Source organism: Schistocerca gregaria, chromosome 5 (genome assembly GCF_023897955.1).
Source record: "Schistocerca gregaria isolate iqSchGreg1 chromosome 5, iqSchGreg1.2, whole genome shotgun sequence".
In the NCBI taxonomy this organism is placed as follows: Eukaryota; Metazoa; Arthropoda; class Insecta; order Orthoptera; family Acrididae; genus Schistocerca; species Schistocerca gregaria.
In genome coordinates, this window is record NC_064924.1 from 310,439,566 (window position 1) to 310,467,105 (window position 27,540).

General features: G+C 37.9%; 1 protein-coding gene across 1 annotated transcript in view; it reads left to right on the plus strand.

The window, feature by feature from the left end:
- Positions 1–27,100, plus strand: part of LOC126272568 (acetylcholine receptor subunit beta-like 1) — a 795,469-nt gene extending 768,369 nt beyond the window's left edge. The window contains exon 7 of the mRNA XM_049975489.1: positions 20,525–27,100. Within this exon, the coding sequence (XP_049831446.1) occupies positions 20,525–20,689 (165 nt within the window). The 3' untranslated portion in view covers positions 20,690–27,100. The remainder of the gene's footprint in view (positions 1–20,524) is intronic.
- The last annotated feature ends 440 nt before the right edge of the window (positions 27,101–27,540 follow it).

The window sequence follows — 27,540 nt, forward strand, 5'->3', positions numbered from 1 at the left end:
ATTAACAGCAGCGTAATTAGCAATTTATTATCATACTGCTAAACATTAAATGTCTTTGAAATCAGTGGACTGTATTTCCATGCTAAGCTCCAAACAGTTTAAGGATTCCGAAACAGCGAAAAATGAGACACTGGGCAGAACAAAATCAATAGCAATCGTGAAATCAGTGTTAGCACGTGACACTGTCAAATACGCGATGTTCTTTCGAAGGTCCGTTGTTTTGGCATAACTACAGACGGAATCACAAAGCCGAGAAAATATTTCCATGAATGAATTCAGTTTTGAACCTTAAGAGAAGTGTTTCGGTTTCTGCTTTCCAAATTACGTCCATTTTTAGTTCGTTTAAGAGAAATGTTCCTGTTTGCCAGACAGAGATTATGGCAACCCTAGGTCAGGGTATTCCTCTTGCATCAGTACAGAAATCCAGTCAGTTCACAACGGTGCGACGTGATTGTGAGCAAGATCTTGCTCGCCGTGCTGTATTTATAGTAGACTTGGCAACTATTTCTACGTTTCGATACAGTGTATCGATACGTGGAACTGTTTCAGTGTTTCGGAACGGCTGTGGTTCACTGTTTCGAATCAGTGGTGTTTCATTCCGCCGCTGTCTCGGATGACCGGACCAGATTCGATCTCGAGCCAGACACAGAAACTGTATCGTTGTTTCAAAATAAGGCTGTTTCAGTCCACCTGTGCTTGGAAGGGGCTAATTGTATCGAAACAGTGATGTTTCATTCCGCTCTGTGTGGGACGAGATTCGGGCTCGGCACAGGTACTGATACACAACATACCACTTCGTGAAACACTTTCAAGAGTGTCGAAATCTTTTTGACAAGCAATAGCATGAAGCTTAAGATATCCGAAAATAAAGCTTCGTTTCTAGCTCCCTGTCTTATTCCTAAATGGCGTAACATCTGCTTTATAAACACTAAGCAATCAATAAAACAACGCATACTATTCACATTCAAAATAGTAAATATGTGAAAATCATTCAGTTAAATTACACTTTTTTATGACATACGCTCCTCTGTTCATGTACAGTAATCATATAAAGAAATGCAAGTAAGCCTAAAGCATTTTGAATAAAAAAAGGCGTCGAGTGACAGTTATTACGCATATACATAAATTTGATGTAGGTATAATTGCAAGCAATCTGTCTGACGTATCACTGATAGTGTAAGGATGAAGGGGAAGGGTTGGGAAGCATGGTGAATTTATAGTAACGGTTCGAAACACCTTGAAAGACAAAATTTTTTTCTATTATATTTTTTATTTATTCGAATTATTTGGCGTTATTTGTGAGTCTATAGTCACTGTGCCTATTATCCACAATGATTCCCTTTATGTGAATGGAAATTAGCACGATGAGTATATCACCCATACTAACGGAATGTGGGAATCCCAGTAGCATATCCGTTGTTTCTGCAGTTTGTTCCCACCACCAATTCCGTTCGTGGTGGTCCTTCTGTCTTCAGCTATGGCTGTCCTCAACCAATTGAAAAGTATGAAAGTCACACGACATGAAAGCAGCGCATTTGCTGCAGGAAATACGAAACTGCCAAGACGCTTAAGTGATAGTTTCATACTTTCTGCGATATGATTAGCGCTCTCGCACCTTATTTGTGTTTATATGGACATACTTATACAGTAGACATTCAAGATGATAAAATGTGTACGTTTATTAGATTACAAAACACAAACTGTTTCACTGTTTCGAAACAGCGTACCGAAACATTACATTGTACTGTTTCATTTGTTTCGAAACAGTTAAGTGTTTCAGTTTGCCCATCTCTAATTTATAGTGTTAAAATCTGAAACTTTGCCGTGGCGAGCAGTGTCCGTAATCAGGACACAAAGTACTCGAGAAATGCTTCTTTTATTTAGTGCTCAGCTCCCTACCAGTTAAAGGAACACCATGTGTTTTTAGCGTACTGGACAGAAGAATAAGTTAGACAGAGGGCTTGTTAGGGACAAAGCAGCTGAGCGGACCGGCTAGAGGAGGTGAGTTGTCTGCAGGATATCGAGCGCAGCGCCGCGCCACGGAGCGGGCTGCGAAACTCGGTCGCCGGGAGGTGCGCGGCGCGGTTTAAGTGGGCCAGTTGGGTCCCTGCGACAGGCTACTGGCGCCAGAACACAGTCGGTTGCATGCTGCGCCCGGGCCGGCCGAACCACGAGTGTCTCTCTGTACGCCAGCAGCCTCGCCCGCGCCGCGCCTTGCGTCATCGACCACCGATGCGCAGCGCGCATGCGCAAAACGGTCCACCGCGCCCCGGCCGCGCTATGCCTGCACAGCTGCAGCAACTGGACTAAATATTATGAACGCCCATTTTACGTAGTACAGCTTCACTTTTGCCCTCCAAAAGCTCCAACTGCTGAAATCGCCAGGATCAGATGTGATCAAGGGGTTTTATACGATTTCTCAGGGAGACAATGCCCCAGTAATTTGACAGGTCCAGCGAAGTGTAACGTGATCTTAATATTTTTAAGTAATATTTTTTTCTCAATAGTGACCAAAATGATTCGTTGTTATTGTTGTTGTGGTCTTCAGTCCAGAGACTGGTTTGATGCAGCTCTCCATACTACTCTGTCCTGTGTAAGCTTCTTCATCTCCCAGTACTTACTGCAACCTACATCCTTCTGAATCTGTTTAGTGTATACATCTCTTGGTCTACCTTGTAATGGTCGCCTAGTCGCGGATATTGCTAACTGCTGTAATCGCACTATTTCACTCCCATTTACGGAGCTTGTTAGCACTTGATGTTAGGTTGGCACCATTAAAATGCATTATAGTAATCGCTGCTGCTTGCTGGATCGCTGCTGTGTCTCGATGTTGATGCTGGCTCTAAATCTGGTTGTCTAGGGGTAAAAAGATGAAGTCCCGTGTTTTTGATATGCTTTTGATGATAAATAACGAGCGAAACCCACAAATATTTAAACTTCAAATATTTATTACTCTGGTGGCCATCTTAATTCCACTGTCAACCAAAGACAATGACACAACACAAAGTAGTACTTCTTTTAAATGTTCTTTGCATTGTTTATCTACCTCAAACAATAACACACATAGTACACACTTTACCAAAGTGACATTCCGACTGCGCCCCCGGCCCTTCTTGCTTCTTGTATTTATAACATTGTCAAAGAACTACTAAAAAGAGATATTGTTTATAAGTCACATGTACATCTGTTATCATAATTTGTGCAAAAGAGTTATTAATTTACATTGAGTGACATAATTAAACATGTTATTAAAATGACAGACAGATTTGTTGACTTGACAGAATAATTCTTTGTTACAAAAGGGCCGTTTTTTAAAAGTTTGTCAATTGACTTCTCTAATTTGCATAAATAACATGAATTATTAAGAATAACATTGGTTTTCGTCTAAAATAGGATTGATTACGTGAATACTGAGTGAAAACGCTCCTAGTGAACAAATAGGTTTCACTGGGTGATTTTTATTTAAGGAGATCCAAAATACCTAAGTTGGCCACTATTTTTCGTACTTCAAATTAATTATTTAAGATGAACTTAGCGTTTTTACATGATGACATTTGCTGTATCAGAGATCAAGTGCTATTAACTTTTCTGTGGGTCAGTTATTCAGTATAATTTAATGGGTTGACTGTTTATGGAGACATGTTATGCAATCATTGTCAACATACACAATAACTTTTTATAATCATAAATACTCGTTAAACTGGTTGAATCTGGAGGGTATCGCATACTTCGGTAAAGTAAAGCCTTTAATATGTTCCGTTACAACCTCTACGATTTTTACCCACCGCGCTGCCTCCTATACTAAATTAGTGATCCCTTGATGCCTCAGAATATGCCCTACCAACCGATCTCTTCTTCTAGTCAAGTTGCGCCACAAATTTCTCTCCTCTCCAGTTCTATTCAATACCTCCTCATTAGTTATGGGATCTACCCATCTAATCTTCAGCATTCTTCTGTAGCACCACATTTCGAAAGCTTCTGTTCTCTTCTTGTCTAAACTATTTATCGCCCACGTTTCACTTCCATACATCGATACACTCCATACAAATACTTCCAGAAACGACTTCCTGACACTTAAATCTATACTCGATGTTAACAAATTTCTCTTCTTCAGGAACGCTTTCCTTGCCATTGCCAGTCTACATTTTATATCCTCTCTACTTCGACCATCATCAGTTATTTTGCTCCCCAAATAGCAAAACTCCTTCACTACTTTAAGTGTCTCATTTCCTAATCTAATTCCCTCAGCATCACCCGACTTAATTCGACTCCATTATCCTCGTTTAGCTTTTGTTGATGTTCATCTTGCATCCTCTTTTCAAGACACTATCCATGCCATTCAACTGCTCTTCCAAGTCCTTTGCTGTCTTCGACAGAATTACGATGTCATCGGCGAACCTCAAAGTTTTTATTTCTTCTCCATGGATTTTAATTCCTACTCCGAATTTTTCTTTAGTTTCCTTCACTGCCTGCTCAATATACAGATTGAATAACATTGGGCAGAGACTACAACCCTGTCTCACTCCCTTCCCAACCACTGCTTCCCTTTCATGTCCCTCGACTCTTACAACTGCCATCTGGTTTCTGTACAAATTGTAAATAGCCTTTCGCTCCCAGTATTTTATCCCTGCCACCTACAGAATTTGAAATAGAGTATTGTCAAAAGCTTTCTCTAATATACTAATGCTAGAAACGTAGATTTGCCTTTCCGTAATCTATTTTCTAACATAATTCGTAGGGTCAGTATTCGCTCACGTGTTCCAATATTTCTTCGGAATCCAAACTGATCTTCCCTGAGGTCGGCTTCTACCAGTTTTTACATTAGTCTGTAAAGAATTCGTATTAGTATTTTGCAGCCGTGGCTTATTAAACTGATGGTTCGGTAATTTTCACATCTGTCAACACCTGCTTTCTTTGGGATTGAAATTATTATATTCTGCTTGAAGCCTGAGGGTATTTCGCCTGTCTCATACATCTTGCTCACCAGATGGTACAGTTTTGTTAGGACTGGCTCTTCCAAGGCCGTCAGTAGTTCTAATGGAATGTTGTCTACTCCTGGGGCCTTGTTTCGACTTACTGCCAAACACCTCACGCAGTATCATATCTCCTATTTCATCTTCATCTACAACCTCTTCTATTTCCGTAATATAGTCCTCAAGAATACCGTCCTTGTATAGACCCTCTATATACTCCTTCCACCTTTCTGCTTTCCCTTCTTTCCTTAGAACTGGGTTTCCATCTGAGCTCTTGATATTCATGCAAGTGGTTCTCTTTTCTCCAAATGATTGAGTAATCAATAAAGCCACTAATCGTAAAGGCCTAGAGCTCACCAGACCAACCATTTACGTTTAGGACCGAGCGAGGTGGCGTAGTGGTTAGCACACTGGACTCGCATTCTGGAGGACGACGGTTCAATCCCGTTTCCGGCCATCCTGATTTAGGTTTTCCGTGATTTCCCTAAATCGTTTCAGGCAAATGCCGGGATGGTTCCTTTGAAAGGGCACGGCCGATTTCCTTCCCAATCCTTCCCTAACCCGAGCTTGCACTCCGTCTCTAATGACCTCGTTGTCGACGGGACGTTAAACACTAACCACCACCACCATTTACGTTTACAGTCTTGTGAATGGAGACACTTTTTATCTTTCCAGATGCAGTCTCCTGGATAGCTGAGTGAATGCGATCACTATCCTCAGCTTGATATAAAGGCACCTTCTTAAAGCAAGGACGCCCATACTATAGTTTATAGGTGGAAGGGTCCCAGATCTGGGGTATTTTCAATATTTAGGAAGACGAATGGCGACTTGTAAGTAGCCATTAAGAAAGTTCCAGTCCCGACCATGATGACGACTTGCGTTGTACCGACTTTTAAATCACTGTCTTGAAAGAAAAACACCTGACCACAATGATTTTTTTCTTTACCTGTGAGAGCTAGGAAGTGATAGGGTGAGCCACCCCTTGCCCCCATGTACGGAAGAGTAGGTGCCCACCAAGGGCGTAAAAATTTTAGGGGCGCCAAAGGGAGGAAAAAACTAATTTCAATTCAAACAGCGAAAAAACTGAGCAAATGAGGAGAAAAAAATGAAAAAGAGGGGACATTAAAACGTGGAATGTTTTCAAAAGTACATTCATTCTATTTAAGTTATTCTGAGAAATTTCAAAAATTTAAGACAAAAATAAGATTGAGATTTGTTGTCCTTAATCATCTTTAAAGGAATTGAGGACAAAGCACGAAAATTGAGAATTATCCTCAGAAAATAAGGAAGTCTGATCACCTTAGTTTAATGATTGAAAGTATAATAGCAAATTGGCACTGATGTTCCGTTGGATGTTGTTGTTGGTGGTGGCGGTGACTTTGGAGTAGGAGGGGGAAAAAAGAAGAAGAAGAAGAAGAAGAAAAGAAAGGAATGTGGGCGGGGGTTGTCGGGGATACTGATGGTAGTAAAAACTAGAAAGCGCAGTTCTTCAATTCTCGCTTAGAGCGACAAAATACCTGGCAACGGCCCTGGAAATTTGATTACTCTTGTAGTCTACTTACTGAAACCTATTCTGATATCAAAATACCCGTGTCACCCAACAAGTTTTTTTTTTTTTTTACAATTAACACTTACCATTTTTAAAAAACTCCTTTTTAGTCATTTTTATGATGAAATGAAATGTGTTTGTGGCTGTTGGTCGCCCGGTGCTGGTCTTTTTAATTGGCGCCATTTCGGCGACTTGCGTGCCGATGAGGATGAAATGATGATGGAGACAACACAACTCCAGTCCCAATGAACCCAAAACCTCCGACCCAGCTGGGACTCGAGCCCGGGCCCTTTGCATAGCATTCTGCCGTGCTGACCAAGCAGCTATAAGCTCCTTCCTTTAACCAAAATTAAAAAATCACCAGCTGAAAACCAGCACTACAGTATCACTGTCAATCTTTTTACCTACGGAAGTTTTGGCCTGTTAGCTACTACACGGCTGTTGCTGACATTATTCCCACCATGCCCCTCCAGGGATGGGACGGGCAAGCGTGCGTAATTGTTATTGCTCCTTCCGCAGGAGTCTTGAACAAAAGTGTAGACACTCACAGAAATATAGTTTTCGACGTGGTGTCATTAAAAAGGTCTGTATTGACTATCCCAGGATGAACGGCGTGCAATTGAACTTGAGAATCGCTTTCTCTCAGCAAAGACTCCAGTTTTTTGGTGAACAGAACCCGAGCCAGTTTTCTCTGGGAATCGCTTGCGAGGTACATGTCCTTCCTGTTTAAGTCGTTGAAGCTCATGTTCCCCACCACGAGTGCACCTGCAGAGATGTTTGATGACGCGTGTATTGACGCTTCTCGAGTGCCCACCTACCTTCAATGTGGCAACAGCAGGTGAGTCAGCAAGCAGTGGCCGAAGAAATCGACCGAGAAGTGTGGCTCACATCCACTTTCTGTAAGTGAGAACGGCACGAAGAATGCCAGCCTTGTTAACATCGTAAGAAGACGTAAAGCTGAATGTTTTTCAGCTACATTTGCGGCAAATTCCTTAACTGGTTGAAAAGAAGCCATATCCAGTGTAAGACATGATGCAGAACCACTAGAGACCCTAATGAACGGGTCCTTTCAGCTGTTTAGTCTGCGGCTTTTGTATTTCTGCACCCAATAATCACATGCATATCACATTTCAGTAAATTCTTCACCACTTCCACTCCGATTCTTCGTGCTCCACATGTAATAACTGCAACATCTCCTGGCCCCTGATTTATTTTGTTGCAATGATGCCCATTCATAAAATCTTCTGCAAATGGCGCCGCTCCGATCATACCGTAATAAATCTCGTAAAAAAAACTGCCTTAAAAATTATTTTCCCGTTAATAGCCATGGTTTGTCACTGAATCGATACCGCTCATGCGGTGCTTCCCGCACACAACCGACCCTCCCACACAGCTTTCTACTATAACTTTCTCTGTCAGCTCTCTTTACTACTTAGTGACAGGTGTCCACGAGTGATACGGAAGCAGAAATTTTTATGATATTTCGTACGCTATCAGACTGTACTCGATGATTTCTTATGTATGTGCAATTATACTGGCCTGCAAAAAAATCTTTGACGCCTGGAGAGAAAAAGGCTTTATGTAAGAACCTCGTGGATTCGAAAAAAAAGTTGTCATCACTTCTGTACATTAAGTGGCCCCCTATTGAAACAGTTTCTGAAAGCCTTACACAAATCGGGAAATGATTTAAGTATATCTGCGAGAAATCATGCACTTCACTGATGACAAAACTATCAGTTGGAATCGGTCAACTCATATAAATGCCTGTATGTAACAGTTTATATGGATATGAAATGGTACGATCGCAAAGTTTTTGACAGTGTTGAGTGGAATACTCTCTTTCAAATTCTGAAAGTGGCAGGGGTAAAATACAGGGAGCGTAAGTCTATTTACAGTTTGTACAGAAAACAGATGGCAGTTATAAGAGTCGAGGGGCATGAAAGGGAAGCGCTGAAGGAAGTGAGACAGGGTTGTACCCTATCCCCCAGGTTATTCAATCTGTATATTGAGCAGGCAGTAAAGGAAACAAAAGAAAATTTCGGAGTAGGGAATAAAATCCATGGAGAAGAAATAAAACTTTGAGGTTCGCCGATGACATTGTTATTCTGTCAGAGACAGCAAAGGACTTGTAAGAGCAGTTGAATGGAATGACCAGTGTCTTGAAAAGAAGATATAAGATGAACATCAATGAAAGAAAACGAGGATAATGGAATGTAGTCAATTAAGTCGGGCGATGCTGAGGGAATTAGATTAGGAAATGAGACGCTTAAAGTAGTAAAGGAATTTTGCTATTTGGGGAGCAAAATAACTGATGATGGTCGAAGTAGTGAGGATATAAAACGTAGACTGGCAATGGCAAGGAAAGCGTTTCTAAAGAAGAGAAATTTGTTAACATCGAGTATAGATTTAAGAGTCAGGAAGTCGTTTCTGTAAGTAGTTGTATAGAGAGTAGCCATGTATGTAAGTGAAACATGGACGATAAATAGTTTTGACAAGAAGAAAATAGAAGCTTTCGAAATGTGGTGCTACAGAAGACTGCTGAAGATTAGATGGGTAGATCCCATAACTAATGGGGAGGTATTGAATAGAATTGGGGAGAAGAGGAGTTTGTTGCACAACTTGACTAGAAGAAGGGATCGGTTGGTAGGACATGTTTTGAGGCATCAAGGGATCACCAATTTAGTACTGGAGGTCAGCCTGGAGTGTAAAAAGTCGTAGAGGGAAACCAAGCGATGAATACACTAAGCAGATTCAGAAGGATGTAGGTTGAGGTAGGTACTGGGAGATGAAGAAACTTGCACAGGATAGAGTAGCATGGTGAGCTGCATCAAACCCGTCTCAGGACTGAATACTACAAGAACAACGATCGCAATAGGCTCAGTCGTAATTAAAGTGGTTGGTAGACTTCAGTTCTGTAACAGAAAACTATGGAATTACAGACAGTCTACAAAGGACGTTACTTACAAAACATCTGTGTGACCCATCCTAGAATATAGCTCGAGTGTGTGTGATCTGTACCAGGTAGGAGTACGAGCTTATGTTGAACGTTTGCAGAGAAGGTCAGCACGTATGGTAACGGGTTTTAATTACGCTTGAGAGAGTGTCATGGCGATGCTGAAGAAACTGAACCGTCAGACACCTGAAGATAGACACGGCCTATCCTGAGAAAGCATACTCATAAAGTTTCAAGAACCAGCTTTTCATGAAGAATCTAGGAATTCACAACAATATCACCTCCGCTGTCCACTTCACAGAAGTATGCAGGTATAGATGTAGATATGTTCGATTTCAACTTCGAATCAAAATAATGAGTGGAAGTATAATTCAAAGAGATGGTTACTAAGTTCTTAGGCTGCAGAAATGGCTCACTTTGTACACTGAGGTGACAAAATCATAGGATAACGATATGCACATTTACAGATGGCGGTAGTATCATGTACACAAGAACTAAAAGGATGGGGCATTTGCAGAGCTGTGGTTTGTACTGACACGATTCTTCTGAAAACGTTTCCAACGTGTTTATGGCTGCACGAAGGGAATTAGCAGACTTTGAATGCGGAATGGTAGTTAGAGCTAGAAGCATGAGACGTTCGATTTCGGAAAACGATAGGGAATTCATTATTCCGAGGTCCATAATGCCAAAAGCGCAGCGAAAATACCACATTTGAGGCATTACCTCTTACCACAGACAAGTTAGTGGCTGACGGCCTTCATTTAACGACTGAGAGCAGCAACATGTGCCTGTAGTTGTCAGTGTTAACAGACAACCAACAGTGCATGAGATAACCACAGGAATCAGTGTGGAACGTACGATGAATGTATCTGTTCGAACAGTATTGTGAAACTGGCATTAATGGGCTATAGCAGCAGATGACCGAGACGAGTGAGTGCCTTTGCTAACAGCACAACATCGACAGCCTCTCCGTGGCTTACGACCTTGTCGGTTAGACCCTAGACGACTGGAAAACTGTGGCCTGGTCAGATGAGTTCCGATTTCAGCTGGTAAGAGCTAATGGTAGCGTTCGAGTGAGGTGCAGACCCCACAAAGCAAGAGACCCAAGTTCTCAACAAGGCACTGAGTAAGCTGGTGGTGAAGCCATAATGGTGCAGGCTGTGTTTACATGCAAGAGACTGGGTCCTCTTGTCCAACTGAACTTATCATTGACTGGAAGTGGTTACGTTCAGCTAATTGGAGATCATTTGCAGACATTCATGGACTTCATATTCCCAAACAACGAATCAATTTTTATGAATGACAAAGCACCAGTCACTGTGACACAGTTGTTCGTGATTGGTTTGAAGAACATTCTGGGACAGTTTGAGTGAATGATTTGGTCACCCAGATTGATCACTATGAAACCAATTGAACATTTATGGGACATAATCATGCTTAACCTCCTGCACTGGCAACACTTCCACAATTATGGATAGTAAGACTCAATTTTTCTACATGGAGCTTCCAGCGATTTGTAGAGTCCATGCCACATTGAGTTGCTGCAAATTTTTATTGCACTTTCCTGAACAAAATCAAATGCTTATTTTAGAAGCTTTCACGATGCTGGTAAGATCAAGAAACTGTTTTTGATGAAATGTGCAGTTATAAAGTCAAAATGTATGTCCAACGAGCATTGTTATCTTTATCACTGAAAAATATATTGAAATACAATCATAAAAGTCATTATTTGTTATTATGAAATATCATTAAAATTAAAAATGAGAAGCTGAAAATGAATTAGTTCAAAAAATGGTTCAAATGGCTCTAAGAATTATGGGACGTAACATCTGAGGTCATCAGCTCCTAGACTTACAACTACTGAAACCTAACTAACCTAAGGGCATCACACACATCCATGCCTGAGGCAGGACTCAAACTGCAACTGTAGCAGCAGTGTGGTTCCAGACTGAAGTGTCTAGAACCGCTCGGCCTCAGTGCCTGGCAATGAATTAGTCTACATAGTTTTTCCTATTTGTATACCAATAGAAGCATTTGCAGTTTGTTGACCTAAAGACTAGCTTATTTCACATAGCGCTCATTTCTTGTTGCCCTATGGGATTACAGTGCAGTTAAAAGCAAATAAAGTAACCGCTGAGCAGGAGCAAGCATTAGTGATATTCTGTAAAGCAAGTAACAGCGAATCTTGCAGAGGTCTTTTCGGAATATTAGAATCCTTACTCACTCATCAGTACATTTACTCTTTAACAGTTTTTGTTGCTGACAATAAAAATTAGTCTCAGCTGAACAGTAATATGCACAACCACAGAATATAGAAATAATTTTATTGCAGGCTTTGCTTCATGTTTAGGGTTCAGATTGGATCTATGTGATTTGGTACTGAATTTTTCATCAAGCTCCTATCTAACACACAGCAAACCATAATCCCTACAAGTTCAGAAGAATATTGAAGACTTCCAGTACCATACAAGCTTCTTTTTCTAAAATTATCTTTTTATCTAAATTCAACAATTGAGTAGTCTTATTATCCACGTAGCAAGAAACAAAGTTGACTGTAATCTACATAAAGATTTAAAGTCCCTTACTTTAGTCCAGAAATGTTTCTGTTACTCAGAAAGATATACACTCCTGGAAATGGAAAAAAGAACACATTGACACCGGTGTGTCAGACCCACCATACTTGCTCCGGACACTGCGAGAGGGCTGTACAAGCAATGATCACACGCACGGCACAGCGGACACACCAGGAACCGCGGTGTTGGCCGTCGAATGGCGCTAGCTGCGAAGCATTTGTGCACCGCCGCCGTCAGTGCCAGCCAGTTTGTCGTGGCATACGGAGCTCCATCGCAGTCTTTAACACTGGTAGCATGCCGCGACAGCGTGGACGTGAACTGTATGTGCAGTTGACGGAATTTGAGCGAGAGCGTGTAGTGGGCATGCGGGAGGCCGGGTGGACGTACCACCGAATTGCTCAACACGTGGGGCGTGAGGTCTCCACAGTACATCGATGTTGTCGCCAGTGGTCGGCTGAAGGTGCACGTGCCCGTCAACCCGGGACCGGACCGCAGCGACGCACGGATGCACGCCAAGACCATAGGATCCTACGCAGTGCCGTAGGGGACCGCACCGCCACTTCCCAGTAAATTAGGGACACTGTTGCTCCTGGGGTATCGGCGAGGACCATTCGCAACTGTCTCCACGAAGCTGGGCTACGGTCCCGCACACCGTTAGGCCGTCTTCCGCTCACGCCCCAACATCGTGCAGCCCGCCTCCAGTGGTGTCGCGACAGGCGTGAATGGAGGGACGAATGGAGACTTGTCGTCTTCAGCGATGAGAGTCGCTTCTGCCTTGGTGCCAATGATGGTCGTATGCGTGTTTGGTGCCGTGCAGGTGAGGGCTACAATCAGGACTGCATACGACCGAGGCACACAGGGCCAGCACCCGGCATCATGGTGTGGGGAGCGATCTCCTACACTGGCCGTACACCTCTGGTGATCGTCGAGGGGACACTGAATAGTGCACGGTACATCCAAACCGTCATCGAACCCATCGTTCTACCATTCCTAGACCGTCAAGGGAACTTGCTGTTCCAACAGGACAATGCACGTCCGCATGTATCCCGTGCCACCCAACGTGCTCTAGAAGGTGTAAGTCAACTACCCTGGCCAGCAAGATCTCCGGATCTGTCCCCCATTGAGCATGTTTGGGACTGGATGAAGCGTCGTCTCACGCGGTCTGCACGTCCAGCACGAACGCTGGTCCAACTGAGGCGCCAGGTGGAAATGGCATGGCAAGCCGTTCCACAGGACTACATCCAGCATCTCTACAATCGTCTCCATGGGAGAATAGCAGCCTGTATTGCTGCGAAAGGTGGATATACACTGTACTAGTGTCGACATTGTGCATGCTCTGTTGCCTGTGTCTATGTGCCTGTGGTTCTGTCAGTGTGATCATGTGATGTATCTGACCCCAGGAATGTGTCAATAAAGTTTCCCCTTCCTGGGAAAATGAATTCACGGTGTTCTTATTTCAATTTCCAGGAGTCTATTTTCAATAACTTGCCAACAACCATAAATAGTTTAGCTGTTAATAAATTACAATTATATTTAAAAGGAGCCAAAAGGATTGATGCCCAGCTCCATCCACTTTGCTAAAGAATGTATTTGTAGACTAACAGATATCTACACTATTGATGATATCAAATAATGTGATTGTTACATATAATCTGACCTCTGCACATTCTCAGTGGATTGAAGGGGTCTATGTAAGTAAATGATATGAACCACTTTTTGTTTGATGGCATGTAACTGCAGTTGCCTAAGAATTACCGTATGTACTTAAAATAAAAATTTAGATCTTTGTAACAAATTGGGCGTAAACTTTTAAATGAAAATAAATTTCAGATTTTTTAGTTATTCCACATTCTTTAGGACCAAGTGCCTTAGGATCTGTGAGAAAAAAAGCATTTATGTTCTTTTCAAAATTTGGATTCCGCATTTTTGCTTCTACGACATGTTCTATATCACTGATGATCCACTAATATCACACCCATTCAACAAAAATTATATCTAACCAATTCTCTCATCCATTATCAGTTTTTGTTCTAACATACTATAATATGCAGGGAAAGTAATTTTTTTGTTTTTGAAAATAAACATTAAAGGATACATTTCCTGATAATGATGAGATTGCATACTATGAACACACTTTAACACGACAATTTTACATGGTGGGTGTACTGAACCATGGCTGCTTAACATACTGGTAGAGGTCAAACTGGAAATATCATGTTTATGACACTGCCAGCTTCTGCAAACAATTGCACAGAGCCATTACCAAATACTTTGTGTGCTCTGCTTTGCTTTGGGTTGTGGTTGCTCATTGTTTTGTTTTATTATCTTGAAATGACTGAAGAAACTAATCACAGGGTTCCAATACATACTACATAGTATCAGAAGAGGCAATCCCTATGACAATTTGTCAGTTCTGCTTTCACATAATTGCAGAATGTGAGTATAGACTTTCATCCCTAAAAGATGTTGGTGGGCTTGTTCCCCACACTACTGCTCTCCCCTTGGGAGTCTGAATTCTCATTTGTTTACAATTGTGTTCATGTGTCATGTTATGGTGTCTGCACCATAAATGGATAAGCCAAAATAGTTTGGCCACTGCCATTGGGAGCATTGTGGGCCTGTGATCACTGTGGAAACTATGTAAGTGCACCAGAGATGAATGGGGTATCATCCTAGTAATGATGTGAGCATTTATGGAAACTGGATGAAGGATGTGAAACCATAAACCATAGTACTTTTAAAATTACCTGATAGTTTATGTCTGTCACTTGCATTGACAGTGTTGCCACATTGCCACCAGTTGCAGCACTGTTACAGACAACACACGGTAAGCCACTTTGCAAGTGCTGTTAACAGGCCTGTGCATGTTCGATATTTATTGACAATACTAGTTTTTCACACCTTCTGAAATATTAAAGTGACCCTCACAACATGAAAAATATTGTCAGTGTTGTCAGTGGACAATTCAATTTCAGAAGGTTAAATATGCTTGATAGTATTCCATTCTGGGGTCGATTTATATTAATATGAAAATAGAAGTAACAAACCTCAGATTGCCATGATCTGTTTATTAGAGTGTTTATTCAGATTACTGGTTTCTGCAAACTATGTTGCTATAATCTGAATAACTGCTCTGCTAAAGCAATGGTGATGTTTCGAAGTTTGTAACTTCTGTTTTCTTCATTTTACAAAGTTAAAATGTCGAACAACCAAATATGTGCCACAGTTATTTTAGCTATAGCTAGTAAACAACAGAAACCATCAAAAATGGGCAATACATTCAAGAATGGTTGAAAAAGAACCTACTTGTCATGTGTTAATTTACTGACTAAAATCTTAACCATGGAAATAAAATTGCCAAACAATTTTTGTATGAGTCCTTCATTATCATCAATTATTAATATAGATAGGACATAAAACAGAAAAGCAAAATTCCTCAATCAGAGAGTCAATTGCAGTCGATGAGATTATGTGTAGACTAACTGAGATTTCTGGCAACAGGTAGGTCATTTAAATACTTAAAATTTAGTGCTGTAATATCATCAAACAAAATTAGCAATAATGTTATTGAAACCTGTGAAGTAATTATATCTGTACTGCAATGATATATTCAGGTAATTAATGTAAATAATGTGACAAAGCCGATATGTATTTTGTAGACACTACATATACAGTACATGGTGAGGTCTACTATGTTTCCAAATCAAAGAAGAAAATAATGTCATAGAGAATGCTCTATTGATCTCCATAAAGTGATAAATATGACTACTGTGTAGTCCTTTAAAAGTTCTTTTCTTTATAAAAGATTGCTACAAAAATTAAATTAGGGAGATGTTATGCTCAAAGACAAACTAATAACATGAAGAGTGCACATTAGTGCTGCGTGGCTGTCTCATGAAGCTCTGCCAACACCCAAATGAGGTATAATGTCAAACTGTCAGTGGACCTGAAAAATAGTTGACAGCTGGTAATAAAGTTGTGGTATGTACAAGAATGCACTAGAATAATTCTGCCACCTTTACCAATGGGCCATATCTTCTCCTTTCTCATCACTCCAACTTTCATAACAGTATCACATGCATTCACCCATATTTCATCGATCCAAACGATGTCCTCGAAATTAATATCTTTCATTTCATACAAAAATCTGCATCCCATGTACTTATGTCTTCTCATACCACTGAGATGTTGTGACCTGCAATAGTTTTGTATTTAAAGTGGTGACTCTGCAGAACCAATTGCAATGATGATTTGTTGCCTCCAGAAATTTCAGTCTCACACAGTGTTGGAAACTATCTAATGTAGCCCAATCTCTTTTATGATAATAATTGTATACATGACACCAAATAGGATCTTCGCAAAAGTATTCAGATCTGTTACATGTTTCGGCTAACTTCTTTTCTTGCCCTGCACTTGAAGACAAGACAGTCCTGCTTCACTTCTTTCATTCATTAGAGCTGTGGACCACATGAACATTAAAGACATACACCCATATTTGGAGTCACATCTCAACAACACAGAAAACAGTGGTCACACTAACAAATGATACAACAGGAAGAATACTAAACTCAGAATGAGGAAGCATTAAATACAGAGTCCTATAAGATTTGCTATGTGGTCCACTACTTTTCTTCATCAACATAAATTATTTATCTATGACACTGGAGAGCTTTTATAAACTGAGAGTTTTCCTGATGACAGTATGATAATGCTTATAGGCTCAAACAAATCAATACCAGACACAGTTATGAGAATAATGGGGTACTGGTACTTGCACAACTGATCCACAGCAAATAGTTTAACACTTAATCTTACAAAGATTCATATTATGCAGTTTCGAACAAATCAGAATGACTTATAAATTCCAGAATTAGAGATCAAAGGGCACACTCTGGATGAGGCTCCATTGTCCATAGCATACTGATAAGTTAACTAAAAAGTTCAGTTTACCTGCCTAGCACACAGAATTCTTACTCATTCCACTGATATGCAGATGAGATTGCTTACTTACTTCGCATATCGTCACAAAGTGCAGTCCTATGAGAGTACCTTTTGGGACAATGCTGCTAGGGTCAAAACAGATTTTATTCTGTTAATGTGCACAGAAAGTGTATTGTATAAAGTTGCTAATCAAATATCTTGCAGATACTCCTTCAGGAACCTAGTGATTCTTGTGCTTACATGCCAATATACATAATGAATAATGAAATTTGTGGGTAAAACTGTAGTGTGTTTTGCACCACAATACTAGAAGAAAAACCAGTATCCACATTGACTATACATCACGATATAAGTCTCTGAATGAAGTTTTATATTCTGGTGCAAAAGTTTATAACAAGTTACTACTACTCTGACAGACATCAGGCACGAAATTAAAAATCCCCAGACATTAAAAACTAATCTTTCATCAGCAACTGCTTTCACAAGTTTTCAGAATATCTGTATTTGTGAATTTAAATCCTACATAACGTTAATTTTTATACTAAGCAAATTTCCCACAGCAGCAAAAGATGAGAGGCTGCACACCACAAAGGGGCATGTATGGGAAATTCAGGAGATAGGTGTCAGTTGTGTCATACAGTTGACATTTCTTAGTCACTTGCAGTATCACCATTACAGCAAGCAAATTTGTTGTTTGTGGTGCTGTCTCCAGCCACCTATGAGTACAGTTCTATGATGAAGATTTCAAGCAAACAGCAAATAATACTGTTGAAAAATCGGTATTAGCCCTGTTTAGGATAGTAGTTGGACATTATGAACAGGCACATACTGTGTTGTTGATGCAGGAAATTTTCTGATGGTAATGCAATTGCCCCTGATAAAAATTGTGACATCATCCATCAATGATAATCTTTGACAGGTGCATTAAAGCTTTATTGAATGAAATGACTTTACAGTTATGAAGCTCAGCAGTCACTTCTTACATACATCATGCCCCCAAAAATTTTAATGGACAGTTCTTGAAAGTAATAAGGGATGTTCAGTGCAGTCATTGTACTGATCCATGAAACTGACTGCCTGCATGTCATTGGAAGTACAACATAAGTATAACATTTTCTCTTTCAGCAGATGTAGAGGACAACCATACACATTTTAAAAATCTGGGTGATTAAAGAGGATGAAATTATGAATATTTTGGTATAAGAAAACTATAGCTGGAAATGTGATATAAAGTTTCCACAGTCATTATCAAATTCTGAATTACCCATGCACTCACTGTCTCCATGAGAATTTACTACATGAGATTCTCAGTGAGCATTTGGGCTGAAATTTTGAATGGTGCATGGTATATGAACTTTCTAGACAATGCTTTGCCTGAGCTTCTGGAGGACATTCCCTTGCAAACTGTGCACTATTTTGTATTTTTAGAACACCATTGCTTCAGTACACTTTTATTGAGAGGCCAGAGCATGTGTCACAGACAACTTCAGGCAGAGAGTAATTGAAAAGGGCTGCCCAGTCCTTTGGACTGTGCATTCTGCTGACATCACTGCTTTTGACTTTCTCCTGTGGGGTTATGTGAAGTTTATTGTGTATTCAGCACCATCAGAAATAGTACCAGAGCTTACTTGGTGAATCTTTAGTGTTTGATTCTGTCAGAGGGATTACAGAACCTTACAGAAAGTCAGAGAAAACATGGCTCATCATTCCATAATGTGAAGAAGTTGACAGCCATCACAGTGAACATATAGTCTACAGTAGAGATGTCACACATTCAGTTTATGTTATATGAGTGTTCTCTACTGACAATAAACACCTGCTAAACTACAGTACACTGATGTTTCATTTAGCCTACCAAGTGCATAGAAAGTGCATAGTGCTGTAGAAACTTCATTTCACAGTTTTACCTGTGTAATTGTTCTGTTCATTGTAATACTTAACTTAGGAATCTTATATTCTCTCTCTCTCTCTCTCTCTCTCTCTCTCTCTCTCTCTCTCTCTCTCTCTCTCTCTCTCTCAAATGATATATTTTAAATGTCATTTAATTGTATACAACTGGGTTTTTATGCACACAGCAAATCAGATGACATGTGGATGATACTGAAACAAAATAAAATGTTATGTGTCATTTTCCACACAATCCAGTATTTGTGGAGCTACCACTACTTTTCTGCAGATTACAAATGACAAGACAGACAAACAAGAAACTAAATAATTCACATGTATAACAACCACATTGTAAGGATTTTGTAGAGTTACTTCATCAAAATAAAATCTGTAGATAATAAAATTCACAGAAATTTTAATTTGTCAACCAAGCAAATGAAGTTAGCAACTTTGGAAATACTGTACTTTCTCTGGAAACTTCACACTGGCTTGTTATTGCCAAAAGTGGTTCCAAGTTCACTCCTACAAGCAGAATACTTTGACAGTAACTACTGACTAAACTGGAGATCAAAGAAAAAAACAAATGCTGAACTGCATACAGTGTGCTCCACACACTTCAAAAACTCATCCTATATACTGTCTGCTGTGGAATAATATTTTTCTTAGGATTAAAAATATTTTCTGAGATCTATGTTACCCTATTTTTATTATAGTTGTTATTGTTTCTTATGTTGTAGAGTTTGTCATAATTCTTAACAGTAGATTCCTGTCTCTAAGTGAACATACATTTTTTTTTAATTTTAGAATCCACAGAAATTTGTGCTGCAAGAATATCTAATTTTGCAATCACTTATTGTTTCCCCTATTTTCAATTAGCTTTTCTCCAGAATCCTTCTGATCATAACTGTTGACTAATTTGCCCAAGGCTGGAATAGTTGTCAGTTACGGTCTTTATCATCATGTACCATTCAGTTGTTTAACATTGTATTTCACAGCTATTTTGGCATTTGCATTTGTTTAATCTATGTCTGATATGAATGTAAAATGTGATAAGTGTCAAAACTGATTAACTTGGCAGGTGCCATCTGTTTGTCTCGTCAGAGGATGAAAATAGGCATGTTTAACCTCACCAACAAAGAAATATAATGTCAGGTCCAATTCCATATGGATTGGATGTGCTCAGCAACTGCGTTTATTTAAAGCTGAGACAATGTATGGCAATCAGTCACTTGCAACCTGTTTGTTGCAGATACAGTTGCAGCTACTGTGTAGGATATCATTTGTGCAGTAACATGAAAGTCATATCATTATTATTGTTTGCCTTTACAAAGAGCCCCTAATAGACTATCCATGTCAGTATTTCAGATCACAATCAGTGAGAACTGAGATACTGACATGATAAGTCTAGTAGGGGCTACATGTATAGGTAAGTGGTAATTATGATCTGATTTGCATTTTACCACACCGATGATAGTAACATACTGGTTGAAATCTAGATCTGCAATAAACAGATTATTAATGACTGATTGATGTACATATTCTGAACTTGAAATATAACGTTCCATTTACTTGGCCGTTATAATTTTTCACTCAACTTTTCATTGTGAAATGATCTTGAGTCTTTTTTCTTTCTTTCTTTGTTTTTCAGATTCGGGAGGACTGGAAGTACGTAGCAATGGTCATCGATAGGCTGCAACTTTATATCTTTTTCTTGGTGACCACGGCAGGTACAATTGGTATTCTGATGGATGCTCCACATATATTTGAATATGTGGACCAGGACAGAATAATTGAGATTTATCGAGGAAAATGAGTGACTTCCAAGAGAGTTCATTTTCCTTCTCATTATTATTTTGTGACTGTTCTCAAAATCAGGACAGTCAGTTATTTTGAGTGCAGTGTACAACAGATGTTCCTGTGAATGAACATCGTAAACAGTTGAAAGAAGTCTGCATGCTCTATGAGCTATATAGTGATAATCTGTTACTTAATAGTGATGGTAAACTATTCAAACTACAACCACCAAATCAAGATACAATTCATTAGATAAAATGCTATATGATAATAAATGAACTCATAATGAATGACCCATTCAAACTGAGTACAGTTGAACTTGTTGTTATTAAGTGGCAACCTAGAGTTGATGAGTGGCTAGTAAGATGATAGGCCTAATGGTTGTTTTGGTCCTAGTTTAAGAACATTCTTTTATAATCAAAAGAAGAGGGGAGTGTTTTGGAAAAGTGGAACAATGACATGGAAATCATAAATGTTTCCTTTGAATAAGGAATAATGAGTGCTCAAATTACATCCTATTACAAAAAGGAATTAGAATATTATCTTCAAAATTAAAGTGGAGGATGCTTACACAATGTAAATCGCCTTCTATACATCAAGATATGTCATTATATCTTTGTACATATGTTAATGGAAAGAGTGTAAATAGCCCACTACAGTATAAAAGAACATGTTGTTACATACACCAATCAAAGTTGTGCCCTGTGATTTGACAATGACAGTGGCTGTGGAAGAATAGTAGAAGGTCATTCGCAAGTCATTTTACTTTCGTATTACTTTGAGTGCACATTAGATTATGTAGACAACACCATGTTAGGAGTTGTAGGTGCTTCATATCTGCAGTGAATCCATATGGAATACTGCAAAGTGAAATTCACCAGTACAAAGTAAAATGGAAGTTTTGGTGACAGATTACATGTTTGAAGAATAATGTCCACTTACTGCCAAAAATGTACGTAACAAATCTTCTGTAAATTTCATACAGTTTCTGTTGTGGATAATTCTCTTAGTATCAAAATTTTGTATTACCTTTAAAATTTTATTGTATATTTTTATGCAGATTCATCCTGTATAAAATTTCACATTTTGTATATTGTCTTCAAAAGAATTTCTCTCATCATTAGAAAGCCCTGATAGGATTATTTAGGGTGTGGTTCAAAGAAATTTATGTATTTTAACAAAATGATTACACTGCCCAATTTCTTTGTCTATGAATCATTGGGTATGTTTTCATAATTGAGAAAGTACTGAAGGCCCTCATTAAAATGAAAATCTACAGAAGCTAAATGCTTGGTGCTGGCTTCCTTTTGAAAAGCATGTGGCATTTACACTATATCATAACAGGTAATGTTTATTCCTCTTCTGCATCCTGTCAAATTGGTAATATTTTCCAGTGATAGTTTTATCATTTTTATTATGCTTACTAAATTCTTCTGTTTGATTGTTTCTTTATAAACACTGGTTCTGTTGATTTACCTTATGTCTATAATGGTGATTTCTACTTCTGCTAAATCAGTTTTTAACAACTTCCAGTTTTTCTAAAAGAAGAAGGGGAGAAAATTGTTAGATTCTGGATGCAACAATGTAGAATTATATGTTCTTCCTGTGAGCAGCTTACATTTAATCCAATTTTGTTGCTACTTCAGCAGTTCGTTTCATTATTATACATCAATGAATTAAGCTGTTCCAGTTAATGCAGTATTTATTTCTCACACATACAAATGTTTCTGGATTAATATAAACACAACTGCGTGTTATAAGTCCTGAGCACTGCACCTGAACACAGGTAAAAAGACATATGAATGAGTGGCATGAAATCAGAGGGTACACAATGTTATCTTACAGTGTTTTATTGATGCTTATTTTTATAACACAAAATAAAGCAAATTATATTAAATATTATAATAACAGAATACCTGTTCTGTCAATGAACTGTGCCCCAATATACTGCGTGGCAAATACTATGTGCAACAGTCTGACATTTTAGTGATATTTAATGCAAAGAAGATGCTAACATTATTATTTTGCAAAGAATGAAAAGACAATAGGAAATGTTCATAGTGCTAGTATAATTCAAAACTGAAATATCTGGTTTAAAGAAATACTGTAAATTCTGCAATGATAGACTGTACCTGTCATTACGACATTTACGTGTTGTAATAACATTTACAATGAATTACTAACGGCTTTCCTGGACAACAGCTCCCACAGCCTATCACTCAGCAAAATTTATAGTTATTTCTCATATTAAGATACATTCAGTTTATGAGGACAAAATATTCAGATAAACCCTGAATAGTTTTATGTTACAGAACACTTTCTCAACTAAGAACGAATATAAGATGGAACACAGTCATCAACATGTGTAATGCATGGAAGAAGAAATTCACAAATTCAACATGTTTTTACTATCATATTACATGCCAACTGAAACAGTTTGCTATCCAAGTAAAAAAAACGTTTCCTAAAACAAAATTCCTGAAAAGCGAATAATTTTTTTAAGTGAACAAACCATTTAGTAGATTTTTTAAAATTATCTTACTTCACATGGACAGAACACTTGCACTTTCTTTAGTGTGAGAGAGCCCCATAAAGAATTTTGATTCCTTTATTGAAAAACTTAACTTTCATCAAGGATTCTAAGAGCAATGGCTTTAATGAATCAGTTGTTTAAAACGTCTTAACAGTTTTCCACTAACGCCAAGGTTGTTATTGTCACTCTGTGGGTTTTGGCAAATAATAAATATGTATTTACTAAAAATTTAATATCCAAAACTTGCATTGCTGTTCTCAGTAACACTCAAGTTATCCTTTGCCACATTTTATTTAAATACCTTATATGAACTGTATCTGACTCACCTTTTCTTTTTATTAAATTATTATATGTTTCCTTACTATATAATGACTCAATGTAATAAGAGCCTAAGCACAATTAATACTGAAATGTATTTCAAAGTAACAATGAAAAACATTTAGTATTTCTAATGTTATTACACACACACACACACACACACACACACACACACACACACACACAAACTCATACCAGAAAGTCACTTAAGAAAAATTCAGAGGTTCTAAGTTTAAAGATGAGCAATGAAATTTTGTACACTGAGCTAAATATTTTGCAGGTAATTAAATACATGATATCATTTAAATAATGTAGACTGTATAAAAACTGAGCAATGTTTTGAAATTTAATGATACAATAGCATAAAGCAACTGATGATGTTGATAATAATAATGATAATATATAACAGTTTGTCTTTTGAAATTCTAGACAATACTGTAATTTGGGCTAACTTTGTGTTTTAGTGTCAGAATTATTTTCAATTTTACAATAAGATGAAAAAAGCTATTCCAGAAATATTTGTTTTAAACTTAGAATACAATATATAACAACTGCATTACCCACCTATAAAGATCAGCCATCTGGATAAACTACCAAATCTGTTCAATATTGAAAATTTTGGGGAAGAATTATGTGGTCTAAGTTATGTATTCTTTCTCCAATGTATGAGGTTATTTTACCTGGTAATGAAAGAAAGTGAACTAGATGAATCTCCTAATACCATGTTACATCCAAAAGTAATGATCTTCTTTCTGAAACAGTATTTTAATTTACCAGATCTTTAACCATCAATAAAGAGAGTCAAAATTACTCTTGGTTCCTCAGAATTAATGGATTCTTCTTCCCCCACAAGATTTGGAAAATGCCAGAGAAGAAAATAGCAGATCAATAGTGGCACGATAAACTAATTGTAAGGTTTCATTTAATGAGTTATTTTCAAATGGTCTGTGCATCTCTTTATCATCATTCTCAACAGTCTCCCATTTTCTTCTGTGTATGTAATTCCACAGTATTTTAGTTTACGTCCTATGTCTTACATAATTTTGCCCTTTTTTTATAGTGGATGCTATTTTGTCAGACAACATAACATTCATGTTTATACTCGTTATACATTTTTCACTCTATTCTCAAGGATGATAGTTTTAAAGAAACAAGATGATCTCCAGCATCTTAGGACATTGGTGGCTCTAAAGTGCACTGGAGTTTACAGACTGTAAGATAATGTATTAGACAACATGCATGCAAGATGGGTTTTTCTTCTGTCAAATGATCAACAGACCAGTTTTATCTATGACACATTTGCACAAAATGCTTTATTTATATTCATTTACTGGTGATGATACACATATCTTCGTAACCTTGGTGCTATGTGATCACATGTGCTCGATAATATCGGAGATGATGTGGTAGTGAGAAAAAGTCTTATATCATTTCACTGTTCCCTTGTGCTAGTTCCCACTTACACACACACACACACACACACACACACACACACACACACACACACACACACAGACATACACAGACAAACACACAGTAGAATTTTAGAACTGTGTGCTCTGTAAAAAATTTAGTAGGTACAACAGTGACAGTGGGTGAGATTCAAATGTGAATCCAACAGTTTACTAATAATAGATTGAAAATTGTAACTATTTACAATTTATTGCAATAATTTAACACTAAATGTTTTGAGGCTTTGGCTGCATCTTATTTACAACCTGGGTTCCCCAGATGCTGATGATGAAATGTTCTTGGAGGTGGCATACTAAGCCTTAAAAGCTATCAGCAAAATCAACACTATAAATTGTGATTGGCTAGAGTTTTTGACCTACTATTTTTATACTACTGTCTTGGAGAGATGCATTAGGCCTAATGACTAAATGAGTTCTCTCAAAGTGATTGTTGTAACAGTTGTAAGCATTGACCATTTGCGTTATTGGTGTGTAGGTGAAGAAACGATTTACAGTATTATTCACACAAACAAAGTTGACACTCAGAGTGGTGGCTGATGGGAGCAACTGTAATTGGGAATGCCTATACTGTCACTCCCATAAGCCACTGCACAGAGTGTCAATTTTGTTTGCATGTATAATACGTGGGAACTGAATTATGTGATAATGATAACAAGGAAGGGGAATAAATAGTAAGAAATATAATTATAAAGCACATTAGAAGTATTAAGAAAGAACAGAAATCAGGGAGGAGAAAACAGAACTGATGTAACAGATACAGTATGGTGGTATCTTTCCTCTGTCATCTAGCTGTATTTCTCTCTTATGTCACATTTTATATCCCTCCAATCTACATTCATTTTTGGTTTTGACTCCTGCTTTATGATCAGGTTGGATTGTTGTTCATGTAATTTGTTAGTAACTTCTATTTCATCTAAACATTTATTACATGAATTACCTAGATTTGTTCTGTTTCAGAATGAGAATATAAACTACTGGTTTGTGTCTCTGCCATTTTCATCTTTCTCTGTTTACACATTCCACATAACTCTTGCAGTTCAAGTTTTTGTTATCAGCAATTTTTGATTCATTTCCAATTATGAATCATTTATTTTGCTCTTGGAAAATACTCTCTTTGGTAACAAGGTAGATTTTCCTACATATATTACAGTCTGGATTTTAAGCTGATGCTTATGCTGCAGTCAATTCATAGCCACTGCAAAATGCAAGCCATACTGCATGACTGCAGTGAAAGTCTTCCTGATTTTGCTGGCTTATATTTTCCTACATTGCACCCATTTTTCAGTATTGTTTAGTAGCTGTAGAATGAGTGACAATTACCTTATACTCTTAACACGAGGTGCCAAAGAAACAACAATAATTGTTTGTGACTAAACATACATAACTGGATAGACATAATAAATTAAATGTTGCATTTGCATAGATAGGAAATTTATTTATTTGCATATGATAAATATTATTAATTGTGTAAGTCTGCAATGTGCCATTTCAATTATTTGAGGCAACAGTATATTGTTTATCCACTTTTACAGATTTATGCCAAATAGTTCCCACTATTGTTGCTTGTTTAAATTGAAAGCTGATGTGTTTAAGTTTAAGCTTCATTATTGGAAGTGTAACATGATATTAGTTATTGAAAAACATGATGCAAAAATATTCTATCAATGGTATAAATTGAAATTTTTGTGAGAATGACTAGTTCCTATTTGCTGTTTTAGGACTGTGAGGGGTGTGAAGTGGAACCACTAATATTTAAAGCGTGGACCTATATAAAGTTTTCAAGTGAAAAACTTACAAATGTGCAGTGAAAATAATGCTCAATGATGACCATAAAAATTATGAAACAGTTTATTATTTATTCATAAATATAAAACATTCAGTAATTGTCTGCCCCCTGCTGTAAATCATTCTATGATGCAAGTGTTAGTTCCAGTGTTGTGAAGGACACATGTTGGTGATCCAAAAAACAGGCTACCTCCCATATTAAGGGCCATGTAACCATGTTACTAAGTTTCAAATGTCTTGGGTTCTCATTTTTGTAAATAAATTATGACAAAATTGAAAAGTACCATATAATAAATACAGGACTGTCTTGTTTGACAATCAACATTGTAAATGTTTATTGTTCTTTCCACCCTTAAATGCATACAATCAAGCTTGATGCAAATTATCACCATGTACAAATAACTGTCTTTTTTTATAAAAGGGAAAGTTAAGTGTCATATCCTTAACAATGAAATCTAAAAAGCACACACCAAAATGAGAGCACAAGAATTTAAAGAAACAGCTTACATTCATTTTGTAAGTGGTTAATAATACAAATATGTACGACATTTTATAATTTCAATTAAATTATGGGTGGCTAGATAAATTCATTGACTTCTAGTTAGTTTCATAATAATACTATGTGTAGTTTAGTCTCCATGAAAATTCTGACTAGTTTTCATCTAATAACTGGAAAGAAGTAATTCAGTCGCTATAAATCCTCTGTGCTAGATTAGAGTGGTTGATTAAGTAGGCTCATACATTTTGTGGAAAACAATTGTC